This window comes from Macaca mulatta, chromosome 11 (assembly GCF_049350105.2).
Source record: "Macaca mulatta isolate MMU2019108-1 chromosome 11, T2T-MMU8v2.0, whole genome shotgun sequence".
NCBI classification, from domain to species: domain Eukaryota; kingdom Metazoa; phylum Chordata; class Mammalia; order Primates; family Cercopithecidae; genus Macaca; species Macaca mulatta.
The window spans coordinates 77,438,406-77,452,561 of record NC_133416.1 but is presented as its reverse complement, the minus strand read 5'-3'; the positions used below and the strand labels follow the sequence as shown (position 1 = coordinate 77,452,561).

The 14,156-nt window shown below is 41.9% G+C and overlaps 1 protein-coding gene across 1 annotated transcript in view; it reads right to left on the bottom strand.

Moving 5' to 3' along the window:
* Positions 1-8,210, bottom strand: part of KCNMB4 (potassium calcium-activated channel subfamily M regulatory beta subunit 4) — a 65,050-nt gene extending 56,840 nt beyond the window's left edge. The window contains exon 1 of the mRNA XM_002798660.4: positions 7,440-8,210. Coding sequence (XP_002798706.2) covers positions 7,440-7,775 — 336 coding nt within the window. The 5' untranslated portion in view covers positions 7,776-8,210. The remainder of the gene's footprint in view (positions 1-7,439) is intronic.
* Between the last annotated feature and the right edge of the window lie 5,946 nt (positions 8,211-14,156).

Sequence of the window (14,156 nt, the reverse complement as noted above, 5' to 3'; positions counted from 1 at the left end):
TAGAGAATACCTAATGCACAGCATGAAGAATGGTTGGAAACATATGCAATGTTAAAAACTATTCTGTTCAGTATTTTACTGTGAGTAATTATGGTAATTGTAATATAAATGTACTGCTGATCTAGGAACTAAACTGAATATGAAATTCTGCTAAGGACTGAAAAAAAATTTAAACCCAAAGGAAATAAAACTTGACATCTTCATTCATAAATAAGTGCCCAAAACATTTTAAATAAACAAAATATGTCACCTCACAAAAAGCTATATAATCAGGCAAGTTTGTGATCAAATAAACGTATTTTATAAGCAAATTATAGCTAATACGTATTGTAATGTCACAAATCTCTTTTGATTTAAAGTCTCTGATTCTTTTTTATGCATAAGTTTTGGGCACCTTGCAAATATAACTGAGATCTTCATAAATGACATCCACAAAGGGGGGTTATAGATAGATTATGATAAGTAATCTCAGACAGATAGATCCTAGCATCCTGCAGATTACATTGCTTTTGTTTTAGAAATGGAGTCTTGCTCTGTCACCCAAGCTAAAGTGCTAAAGCACATACCTAAAATAAATTTAGCTTACTGCAGTCTTGTACTCCTAGGCTCAAGCAATCCTCCCTCTTCAGCCTCCAGAGTAGCTGGGACTACAGGTGTGTACCACAACGACCAGTCAATTTCCTTTACATTTTTTTAAGAGATGGGATCTTACTATGTGGTACAGGCCTCAGCCTCCCAAGTAGCTGGGATTATAGGTAAGAGCCACTACACGCAGCCCAAATTAGATTGTTTCTAAAGAGAGATTCTGACCATGCCTTTAAATATCTCATCATAATAGTCACCTACTCAAAAACCATCCTTGACTTCTGTATTAGTTTCCTATTGCTGCTGTAACACAGACTTAGTGGCTTAAAATGGCACAAAGTTATTACCTTACAATTCTGGAGGTCAGAGTCTAGAATGTGTCTCACTGGGCTAAAACCAAGATGCCAGGCTACGTTCCCTTCTGAATGCTTAGCAGAAAATTCATTTTCTTGCTTTTTACCACTTGCGTGGAGAAGGGGTCTACCTGCTTTTTTTGGCGCATGGCCCTCATCTGTATTCAAAGCTAGCAATGGCTGATTGAGTCTTTCTCAAATTCTATCACTCTGACCTTCTGCCTCTGTCTTCTACTTTTAAGTACCTTGTGATTCCATTGGGATTTTCTGGATAACTCAGGATAATCTACCTATTTTAACATCAACTGATTAACAACCTTAACTCCCTCTTTAACTTTAATTTCTCTTTGCTATGTGACATAAGACACTTACAGTTTTTGAGGGTTAGGATGTTATTGATGTCGCTGAAGGGAGACATTCTTCTTCCTACCATGGCTTCCCAGTATCTAGCAAACCCATCCTGGCTGTCTGGGTCTTCTACACTGTGGGCTCCAATTTACTCTCCCGCCTTACCCCCAAGACCTCACTCTATGTGCCCTGTGTTCCAGGCACAGCAGCCCATCTGCAGATCCCCCAGCACACCCCACACTCACTCACACAGCTCATAGCTTTGTTTCTTGCACTTTATCTTCTTTGATGTTCTGTTCATTCTGCCCCCCCTTTCCTCACCACCAAGATGAAACTCTGTTCATCCTCCGACTCATAGCAAATGCTTCTTTCTCCATGAAGCTTTTCCCCTAACTTTTTCCCTCTGGATGTTCATATCATAACATTTGTACCTCTCTGTAGAACTTGACATTCTGCCTTCTTTGACAGTTATTTGTGTTCTTATCTTCTCTGCTAGGTAATAATTTCCTTGAGGACAGAGACTCATGGATTCATCCTCATTTTTAATGTCTGTTAGGCATATGCAAAACTGAACCCTTGATTCTCATCCACACTCCTCCAAATCTACTATTTCTTTAGTCTTCCCCATTACTAAAAGCGCCTCCATTCACCCAGGAGATCTTGACACAAACTTTGGAGCCATCCTCAACTCCTCTTTCCCTCATTCCATTTCATTAGTAAATTTTACCAGTGCTACCCACTGATCTAAGCCACCACTATCTTTTGCCTGTCCTACAGGACTTCCTGTTTCCAGTCTTGCCTCTGCACCTCTCACTGCACAAGTCAGGATGTGTGCATGTGCATGTAAGCATACATATAAATTCTAGTTTCAACTCAGCAGCGAGAGGGATCATTTGCATTTTTAAAAAATCTAAGTCTGATGATATTTCAGCCCTGCTCAATGTCACACAGCTTCCCATCATGCTTGGAATAAAATCCAAAGTCCCTATCATGTTCTTTAGGACCCTAACCTCATTTCCCACTGTCCACCTTGCTCACTGTGGTCCAACCTCACTTTCGCCCTCACAGTTCCTCACACAGACACTTGTCACAGGGCCTCTGCATTTACTATTTCCTCAGCTGGTGGACACTCTTGTCTTCAGATAGCCACATGATTCATTACTTACGTCCCTTCCGTCTCTGCTCATCCCCTCATGTTCTTTGGGTCACTTCATCAGAGTGGCCTTCCCTGACCACCCTGTCCAAAAGAAGAGCCCTTCACTTTTGTCACTGTCTATACTCTTATCCTGCCCAAATTTTCTTTATCTACCTATCATTACATGACATGGCATTATACATTTATTTCTCATCTGTTACTTCCCAGCAGAATTTAAGTTTCATGAGTGCAGGAACTTTGTTTTCATCTATATTCCAGTCTCAGCACCTGGATGCACACACAGCACAGGATAGGCGCTTAATGAATATTTGTTAAATGAACAAATTCATCTTTGTATGCCCTCTTGTTTCTTGCCCGGTTCTTTGATCATTATAATAGATGCTGAAAAAGGATTTCCTGATTGAATTTTATGTATATACCAAATATTATATAAGATAATCTCCAAAGGAAAAACAACCAAGAAAAGCCACTTTTTCAAGATAAATAAAGGTTACAAGGAAGTCATCACAATTCTGCTTAGTCTTTTATCATGAAGTTCTTATATGATGGACGTCTCTAGAGTGCAAAATGTATCCAACTGAATGTTCCAGGAAGGAGTTCAGAAACAACTCCAGGCAGGCCACACTGCCTACCTACAGTGCATTGAGACAGGGTACATGAGTGGATGTGGAGAGGGCCTAAGTGACTGCGAGCCACGATGCCCTGTAGTTAGGTACATCCAGCTTCAGCAGACATAAAGCCTGAAGCCTTGTTCAGTCCCACTTAAGTTTTTCTTCTCCTTAATGCATTTCTCTCACTTTTAGAGCACTGGTTTCTTAGAAGGAGCCTTTTATCCTTTGTTTCTAGGTTTTTACTACTAGAGGAAGGGGAAAAAAAACCTCAAAATAAAAATAAACATATAGACTGGGCGCGGTGGCTCACGCCTGTAATCCCAGCACTCTGGGAGGCAGAGGCAGGGGGATCACTTGAGGCCAGCAGTTGGAGACCCGCCTGGCCAACATGGTGAAACCCTGTCTCTACCAAACATACAAAAATTAGCTGGGCATGGTAGCACATGCCCATAATCACAGCTACTCGGGTGGCTGACGCAGGGGAATCGCTTGAACCCAGGAGGCGGAAGTTGCAGTGAGCTGAGATCGTGCCACTGCACTCCAGCCTGGACAACAGAGTGAGACTCAAAAATAAATAAATAAATGAAATAACCATATTATCTCTAATCACCCACTCTCTCTCGTCTCACATACAAGAGTGCAGTTTTAAAAATTCATCTTTTTTTTTTTTTTTTTTTTGCCATCCAATGTATATAATTACTCAAATGCAAGTGTCTGGAATCAAGTTCATTTCATTTAAACAAATTGGTTTTAAACTATTATTTACATAATAATTTTAAATAATACTCTTCCTATCCTTCAGAATTTCCTGGAGTCCCTCTTTTTATACCAACTCCCTAAATTCAGGAGCACTGGCCAGGCATGGTGGCTCAAGCCTGTAATCCCAGTACTTTGGGAGGCCGAGGCGGGTGGATCACGAGGTCAGGAGATCAAGACCATACTGGCTAACGTGGTGAAAACTCATTTCACTAAAAATAGAAAAAATTAGCCAGGCGTGGTGGCAGGCGCCTGTAGTCCCAGCTACTCGGGAGGTTGAGGCAGGAGAATGGTGTGAATCCAGGAGGCAGAGCTTGCGGTGAGCTGAGATCGCGCCACTGCACTCCAGCCTGGGTGACAGAGAGTGAGACTCCATCTCAAAAAAAAAAAAAAAAAAAATTCAGTAGCACCCACAGTACCTTTTAACCTGAAAACACAAATATTCATCACAATGACTCCTTTTAGGTTCTCAGGTTGTTTTTCTTGCACAGCAGATGAAAACATTTTCTAAGACAGTGGTTTTTGAATTTTGTCTTCACATTAGAATCATCGCAAAACTTTTAAAAAACATCAATGCCCAGGTCCCCCCCAAGACCAAATCAGAATCTTGGAGGGTTGGACCCAGGCATAAGAACTTCTTTTTAAAGTTCCCCTGGTGATTCTAATGTACAGCCATAGGTGGGGACCAAAGCTCCAAGCATATACAATTGTGAGTCACAAAGAGATAGTTACTGGAATAGTAACAAGAGGAAGCTGACCCCAAATTTAGATTTTGCTATGGTTAATCCATAGAGATAATCTCCGTGTGGACAACTTGTTGCCTTGAATACTCTATGACAAGACTGGATATAGTGACTGCTTTAGACAATAAGGATATGATTCAAAATATAAATACATTCAGTAGGAACTCAAGGTATTTTAAAGAAATTGTTAGTCAAAGATCAAATTTACTCACAGTATCTTCTTTAGCAGTTCATGGCTTAAGAAATTCTGTATTTGCAATGTATTCTTTCCCTCTCCTGCCTCTTACTGTAATTAATGCAGGAAACTCAAGGGAGAGGAAAAAAGTCCTTATTCTATTTTTCTAAGAAGTGATTTCCTAAGTGGTTTCTTGTGTTGTGGGTCATGAAGAAAAGCTTGGAGGTGGTTGGGATTCAAGACACTGTTGGGAATCTAGACATTCTACAAAGAAACAGAGGGGAAACGTAGGCCTTCAATAAAGAGGTAAAGTAAGGCAAAGAAAAGATATAGGCAGCCAAGATCCAACAGGAATGGACAATGGGTATTGTCTAATTGCAGGAACACTGTGCAAACACTCTGCTTATGCATGTGACTCTGGCATAATATTTTCACTACACTGAATTTTTCCATCACACTGCTTACAAGAATTTCCACATTGAGCATTTATTGGTAAAAATAGAAAGGTGATGCTGAAGAACAAACTTACAGTCTATAAATGCTACAACATATTTATAATCTGGATGAAGAGATATCAATTGGTTTGGCTGAGAAAACCTTGACTAAAATGAACAGGATGTTGTCCCTGACTTCTGTAACATAAATATATCCTTCTCCAGTTCTGTCAGTTCCTGAATACTTTATAAAATGTATTTTGTTCAGGTAATTTTTCAAAACAACTGTTGCCAAGATCTGAACTGGCACTGGAAAAAAAAAATGATTATTTTCAGGGGAGAGAGAGAGAGAAAGACAGGAGAAATCTTAGTATTACATAAAGCATTGTGATTGCTTCTAGGTAATTTAAAAATCAATGTTCCAATGATTTCATTTTACTTTTTCTGCCAGATCTTCAAACTGCCTGAAATCGTGAAGCAGTCTTTTCGTAATAAATTATAATGTGTCCATGTCTTGATTAGATATTAGCCATTTATTAATGTGTGTGCATATATATGTATATACAGATATGAAATTTATTAGTGCTTGAACCACTATCTTAAAATAATTAGCAGTGTTTCACCAACTATAACAACTTCTAAATGATGAACTGCCATAAAATTTCTAAATCATTACTACTGGTTGGCACTTACCTTTGACATTATTGATTTAATTCCAAAAAAAAAAAAAATGATGTTTCTAAAACCCTGAGATTTCTTTTTAAATTCCTGAGCATTAAGAGGATCAAGTTACAACATTTGTCTTTGAGACGTTATCACTTCTTCAAGATCTTCAACAATATACTCCAAATTCTATATTCTTAGTCCTATATTTACTGCTTATATTATTGATACTTTTAAAGATAAATCAATATTCATCTGTCGACAGGAGCTTTTTTGGGGGGAGGGAGAAGTCATTCATATTTTTAAAAAGAAATTTTTTAAAAATAATTTGAGAAATTTTAAAAAATGTCTCAAATTCAAGAATTTACTGTTCAGGAGGTAAGACCACAAGTTTTATTGCAGAGTGATGGTAAGCTTGTTTTAAATACTACTACAATATTAATGTAGAATTTTTTTCTTTTGGATTAATACAAATATATCTTGTTACAGTTAATAAAGTGTTCCTGTGAACACAAGATTCATTCCCTTTTGGACTGTTTTTCTGCTTGATCCCTCAAAAAAAGGAAAAATGTCAGTAACTTTTAAAAAGATACATACCTTTACTTTGATAGTTAAGCAACAAGGAGAGTAGAAAAGATCAAGGGAAGTAAAAAAGGAACCAGAACCAGGTACACTACAAAGCTCAATTAGTTCACAGGCTAAGGACACTGCTTTTTATAAGTTATTTTTCTCCATTGGGAACAGTTTTCTGAGACTTCCTCTCTCTGCTCTCCATCCCGGGAGTCCTAACCAGGTTTTATCTTTTTTTTTTTCTTCTGCTTTTTCTTCTTGTTTGCTTTCGAGACCAAAAGAAGTTGTCAGAGAAGTCATGTTAGGTACATTTCACTGAAGGTTTTCTATTTTCAGCAAGTTTTACTGTTCTCCAGACGGCTCCTGACTGTCCCTAAACACAAAGGGTAACTAGGCTCCCTGTAGACTCTTTTGAGAATCTATCTCATGAAAACTAGGAGCCCTCTGTACTTCCCAAAATGGACCCGCAATATTCCACATTTGATTCCAGGTCGTTTTGTCAAGCCACAAAAGCTTATCTTTGAACCCCAAGTTGAAAATGGCTGTGTAGAGCGAAAAGGTAAGGAACTCTCTCACAACTTTCGAGGGTCCCCTCAACCTTTCAAGGAAGGTCATTCCATCTGAGTTCTAGATGAGACCAACTGAAGCTCGAACCTTGACCATGAGCTGGAGTAGGTGGATCCCCGCTAACCACTGGCTTTAAATGGAGGAAAAGTTAACTTTCTTGGCTCCTTGCACTTCTTCAAACCCAGTCCGGTAGGCGCAGGACCCGGACTGGGTCGAGGCCTCAAAATCTGAGACCAGGCAAGACAGGTTTTAAAGTAAGCCTCTGGGCACCACTGTTCGCGGCGCGTAAGCCCACCTAAAAGACCGGTGCCCTCGGGCTCCCTGATGTACTCATTCCTGGTTTGAGTACAGCCTGCGCCACCTGGTCTCCTCCCAGCAATGCGAGCACTCGCCGAACCCTCCCCGCGCGGAGTCTAACACCGACGCTGCCTCCAAACCTCCCTCGCGGGAAGCCCCTGGGTGCACGGGGCGTTCTTACCTTGGGGTTGGTCAGGAGCTGGTGCTCGTCGCTGTGCAGCAGCGCCCTAGAGTTGGACTCAGAGTTGTTCACGTAGACCTGGACGCAGGGGTACTGTGAGGTGCCCCTGCAGTCGGCGCCACAGGTGAAGGTGCACTCGAACACCTCGCCGATCTGCTGCACCGACAGCACCGTGCAATTGGCCTCCGTGGCTTGCAGATCCTGCAGCGCGGGACTCAGCCAGCAGAAGCCGAAGATGAACAGCGACACGACGCCGGAGATGATGAGAAACAAGCCGAGCCGGATGCTCTTGTCCTCGGCTTCCGTGTACTCGTAAGCCACCCGGAGCTTCGCCATCGCCCCCCACTCTCGGCGGCTGGCGCGCTCCCCCCGCCCCCTCCCGCCCCCGGCGCCAAGCCCGACTGCCTCGGGCGGGAGGAGCCGCCGCCGCCACCGCCGCCGCCGCGCGACAGCAGGGGAGTGGGCGGCGAGGGGGAGCGCGCGAGAACAAAGGGGCCGAGGCCAGCGACGCCCCCGGCGGCGGCAGCGCCCCCCAGCCCCCCAGCCGCCGCCTGGGCCCCGCGGTGCAGCCGCCGCTTCAGAGCCTCCTGCACCCTCGGGCGCGGGGAGCGCACGGTCCGCTCCAGCTTCCAGCGCCCCCTGCCAGCCTCCGCCCCCGCACTCTCCCCGCCTCCCCCACCCCGCCTCCTCTCGTCGGGTGTCTCTCTGTCTCCATCGCCCGCTGGCCGCTTCTCCGCGGACTCGTCCGGCAGCTGCCCCAAGGCTAGGAGTGCCTGAGCTGGGGCGAGCCCGGGGGCTCCCCCGTGCAGGAGGAGGCTCCGCCCCGCCCCGTCCGCCGCCGACCCTGGCCCTTCCGCCCCGCCCCGCCCCGCTTCGCCCCGCCCTGCCCGGGGGCGTCTCCTTTGGGCGAGGGGTTGACGGGCACAAGCGACAGCGGCGACTTGCAATTGGAATCTTCCCTGAGTCCCCTTAGAGGGACGTCCGAGATGAAAGATTAAGATCGATTTAGCTTAACCGGAGGGAAAGTTAAAAAATAATAATCAGAGGGGAGGGTGGAGTTCAAGTGGAGCGGCGGGAATCTTGAACTCTAAACGGGGACTGGTCACCTGCGGGCAGAGCGGCCAGGCTCCGGGCGCACCCCGGGAAGCGGGCACGCGTGGCGGTGTGGGAGGACACGGGCCGCCCGGGTCGGGCGGATCGAGGTGAAAGCCCCAGGCTAGCGGTGTGCGCTGGGAGGTCCCCGGGGACTACTCAACCGCAGGTCCCCATGCCACGGGCGGGCTGGCGCGCGGCGGTGCCAGAGGCGTGACCCAGCGGTGCCCACGCCGCCAGCGCCGCCGCCCCAGGGAGCGCGGTAACCGTCCAGTCCCAGGACCTGGGCCTCCTAACCGTCTTGGTGCAGACTCGCGCCCCCTGACCCTGCTGCGGCCGGGAGGGCTGCAGGATTGGAGTTAAACAGGCTGAGTCAGGTGGAGTTTGCTGTGGAGGCAACGTGCGTGGGGGCAGGAGGCTGGACAAAAGAAACTTGCTGCTCAGGTCCTCAGTGACCCTTGTGGCAACTTACGTCTCTGGCAGCCGGGTCGACCCCAACTTGATTTGCCCCCATGGCTGGGGCTGACTGAGACTAAAGGAAACAGGTGGAGAGCTTTGCAGCCTGGAAAGAAATACCACTTTTCCCATCAGAACTTGCTTCGGAGCTCCCAAGAACAGAATCGTTTATGTGGTTTCCCTCCTTAGGAGTCTTGCCACCCCTGACCCGCCCCAGGATTTGTAGATAAGCTTTCCAGGAGCGCTGTTTAAAGCGACAGCAGCAGGCAGGCCCACTCTGTTACAGGTACTGTTTCTAGACCTGTGTTCTGCTCTTAATACTTGCCGTTGCTCCCTCCAACCCCAATTACCTCCACCCCCAATTACCTCCACCCCAACTATGCTTCAGCCTCTATTCTTTTCGCGACCTTTTAAAAGTTGGAATTACCTTTTCCCAAACCACACTTTTATCATAAAATCAAACTTGAGACCTATTTATATCTACATTTCGAAGAATAAAATCAGAATATTGACTTCCTTGCAAACGACATAAACTTTTTGTGTTTGTAAGTCGCAAATGAATAAACTCTTAATTATGTTCCTGATGAATACGGAAACATGGAATCATGGAATTCTTGATTTCTCTTTCCTGGACTTCAAATGTTACTTAACTGGTATTGAGTACCTTTCGACTGCAGTTCTGATACGTTATTTGGAAACACTACATTATGATAGGTAACAAGTATTTCCCAGCAATGGGCAAATTAGTTACAGGAAGATCCTAAGTGTCTTTTTCTCAATAAATTAAGAAGATGTAGGGTTTGAAAAACTTCCAAATTAGGAAGATGCTTTGTTCTCTAATACATTTTAGGTTTTGAGAGAGATTTTCTTTTTTTAATTTAAATGTAAGAATTGTACTCTTTTTCTGTTAGCATAAAGACAATTGTGATTACATTACTTAAAAGCGAGTTTAATAGTTGAAATAGCATAACCCAAAATCACAAATCTTCAATCTGAATATTTTTCCTATTGCAGGAAAAATTAAAAAAATAGGAAATTTTTTTTCTATTGTTATAATCTTCTTTTCCAATAAAGCAAAAGCCATGTCTAAGATCTGAAACAATGATGAACAAACAAGATCCAATTATTCTAGCTCAGTATGATGAGGAACTGAAACTTGAGGCAGAATTAATTCCTATTAATGCATAGCAGTTGGGGGACTACCAATAATTAAATGAATATGATTCATTTTTCTTTTTTTTTTTTTTTTTTTTTTGAGACGGAGTCTCGCTCTGTCGCCCGGGCTGGAGTGCAGTGGCCGGATCTCAGCTCACTGCAAGCTCCGCCTCCCGGGTTTACGCCATTCTCCTGCCTCAGCCTCCCGAATAGCTGGGACTACAGGCGCCCGCCACCTCGCCCAGCTAGTTTTTTGTATTTTTTTTTAGTAGAGACGGGGTTTCACCGTGTTAGCCAGGATGGTCTCGATCTCCTGACCTCGTGATCCGCCCGCCTCGGCCTCCCAGAGTGCTGGGATTACAGGCTTGAGCCACCGCGCCCGGCCTATGATTCATTTTTCAATGATTCCAGAGCTCAAAGTCTTCTGTGAATGAAACCTCTGCCTCAAAACTGAAGTACGGTGGTCTAAGTCTAGGGAACAAAATCAGAAAATTCTATCTTATTTTAACTGAAATTCTTGAAATTTTAAAATCCATTTTCTTTTAGTTCTGCATTTAGTCAATTTCTTCCCTGGCAATTATTCATAAAGTATTTGAAGAAACTTGTGTCTTCTGTTTTTTAGACATTTTTCTCCTGTTTCCTGTTTTTAATTTAGCTTGTTTTCTCTGAACACATTATCTTCACATCTTTATTGAAAGTCAAACGTATTAAGACTTCACAAATTAAATCAATTTCTATTTTATTCTTAATGAAACACTGGAAATGTTTATTAGTTTTACTTACTTGAAGCGGAGCTGCTTTATCACATTCCCAAGGAAGATTGCATATGTCAGCCCCTCAGTTTCAGAATACAGGTCACCGCTTACTAAGTCAGAATGGTAGTAAAGAACTCCCCCAGGAAAGCTCAGAAATGCTAAGCTCTGAGGTCACTTAAAATCTCTGTTCCCTGTGGAAGGTGGAAGTAGCACAGAGAAAGCAGCTAGTCCTTTCTTTGAATAGTGTTCCACCAATTAAGATTAAAAATGTATTTTTTTTTTTTTTTTTTTTTTTGAGACGGAGTCTCGCTCTGTCGCCCAGGCTGGAGTGCAGTGGCGCGATTTCGGCTCACTGCAAGCTCCGCCTCCCGGGTTCACGCCATTCTCCTGCCTCAGACTCCCGACTAGCTGGGACTACAGGCGCCGCCACCAAGCCCGGCTAGTTTTTTATATTTTTTAGTAGAGACGGGGTTTCACCGTGTTAGCCAGGATGGTCTTGATCTCCTGACCTCGTGATCCGCCCGTCTCGGCCTCCCAAAGTGCTGGGATTACAGGGTTGAGCCACCGCGCCCGGCCTAAAAATGTATTATTAAGAACCAGATTGACTTATTTGATGTACATCATCTGCAGTAGTTTTTCCAGTACGATCATGGCCAGGTCTTGATAAAGTTCAATTTAAAAGAAAAAGCCTATCTAAACAAGGGCATTTAAAGCTATGTTATTTATAATTTGTTCTCATGATCAATATTCAAAAAGTCCTGTGGCTGATGCTAAAGTAGCAACGTATGATATCATATCATATATATTTTTATTAAAAGATTCTAAAAAGAATTATAAGGCAGGCTTTTGTATCCTAGGAATAGAAGGGAATTTAGAGCAGGTGGGAAATTTTTTTCAAAAATTGGCACATTATGAAGTTTTTTGATAACTGCCACTAAACACTTGAAAAGCTAAAGTACATAGGAAAAATAATGTATAATCACCTTTTTTTCTATTAAAATTTACATTCTAGAGTTTAGACCTTTTTAACTAATTAGATATTAAACATGATGAAAGTATGAGTGATCCAACAAAGAAAACCATATAAAACAATTTTATATTTTCTTCTTGATTCAGCAGCTATAATTATAGATTTTGTTAATGTCATAGGAAATTGAGTTCCAGCTTGCCAATACCAAAAAATTAATTTTCTTGCCATGCTCCATTATGAGTGTTAAATATTTGTTATTAGCCTCAGAATTTTAAATTCAAAATACATTTCCTATGTGGTCACTATTTTTTCTGATTGTTTTTTTCCTGGCCATAAACTTCACCTATTAAAATGAGCATATAATTATTACTAAGAACACTACTTACATTTCTATTTCTAATCACAGTAAATTAGAACAGGAAGGGATTTTAACCATTGCCTAGTTCAACATTAATGAAGAAGCTCCCAGACTTTACATTTTGCTTGTAATAGTAATTATTTAAAATATTTTTTAAAAGCTCAAATTTATGTTTGTGTATAGCCTTTATGTTTGCAATTGAGGAAAGCAAAACACAGCTAATTCACATTTTTTCCCATTAAAATGTACATTCTGGATTAGCAAATTTTTCATACCATACTGGTAGTGCTCTAGAGTTCCTAAAATCTCACCAACTGTTGAGTCTTTCATGTTAACTGCAGTAAATCTCTATGGGAGAGATATACACAGGTATGTAATAAAAGGGAAATCAGCTTTGGAACTTGAAACATAGAGGCCAAGAGGTTTTGGTCCTAGCTTTAATAGTAAATAATTTGACATAAGGTAAATAATCCTCTTAGTCTATTTTCTGTTGCTATAACTGAATACCTGAGACTGGGTAATTTATAAAGAAACTTATTTCTTACAATTCTAGATGCTGGGAGGTCCAAGAGCATGACAGTAGCATCTCGTCAGGTTCTTGTGTGCCATAACATGGCAGAAGGCAGTTGCATAGCAAGAGAGCAAGAGTGCCTATTAACTCAGAACACCGTCCATATAACCCATCAGGCCCCACACCCTGATGACCTTATTTAATCCTAATTATCTCCTAAAGGCCCCATCACCAAATACCATCAAAAATATGAATTTGGGGAATACGTTCTAACACATTAAATTTGGGCGACACTTTTAAACCATAACAATAATTTAGTATTAGTTTCCTCCTTGTCATACAAAAGGGTTGGTCTAGAAGACAGTTTTAGTATTCCAGTATCTAATTCCCCATTTTTGTTTTGCTATGCACTTTAGAAAATAGGGTATTGCTATATAACAGTATCTAGTGAAGTTAAAAGGTCTTTAACAGAATCCCAAAACATGGAGAGCATGTCCTAGCATGACGGCTAATAGGAAGAGTGTTTGTCTTTCAAGAAATGGACCTACGTCGATGTAACACCTAATATAAGCTAGGTTATTTACAAATGCCCTAATTTAACCCTCCCACGAGAAGAGGGAAAAACATTCAGAGATCAGGTAATTTTTGCAAGGCTGCACACATATTGTGACAGGGCCAGGGGATTTTATATTTGCATTTTATGTAGTATCTTATGTTTAAGAAATATTAACCAAAGATAATAAATTACTTAAAACAATTTTTCTACTATACTATGCCACTTCTAAGAAATTTGTTATTTAACAAAAATGAAGTGTAGATAATATAAAAGCATTTACAAATGGATTTAAAATGTGTTTCTATACTTACATTTAAGTAGTTAGGCTTAATCAAAATCTCTCCTGTGAAACCTGATTATGAAGGGGACAGTGAGTAGAGGCTGAAGGAATTAATAATTTAATCTGGTCACCCTGCTTAATTTTACTCTGAATCACATTTGTGTTGAAAATAGCCTCTTCAGATCCGTAGCAAATAGTAGTAGTACTGTTTTATGTGGAAGAGAGAGATTAAGTTAGGTTTCTAGTGGCTTGCTAAAAATTCAAGGTAAATTCAAGGTAGAAGTAAATACACGGAATAATTAGATGTGCAATAGTTATAAGGCAGATGGAAATCCTATCCTCTGCAGACTGAAAACATCGAATACTTCTAATAATAGCTTTTTTTTTTTTTTTTTTTTTTTTTTGCCTTTGCTTGGACACTTCCAGTGATGGAAAGATCATTCACTCCTAATGATTTCTGGAGCTTCTGAAAAATTATAAAGTGGTACTTTATTACTGTAGATGGAAATTTGCCTTGCCATAACAGCCATGCAATGGTCCTTATTCTGCCCTCTGGCATTATGTAGGATAAACATATTTTTAAG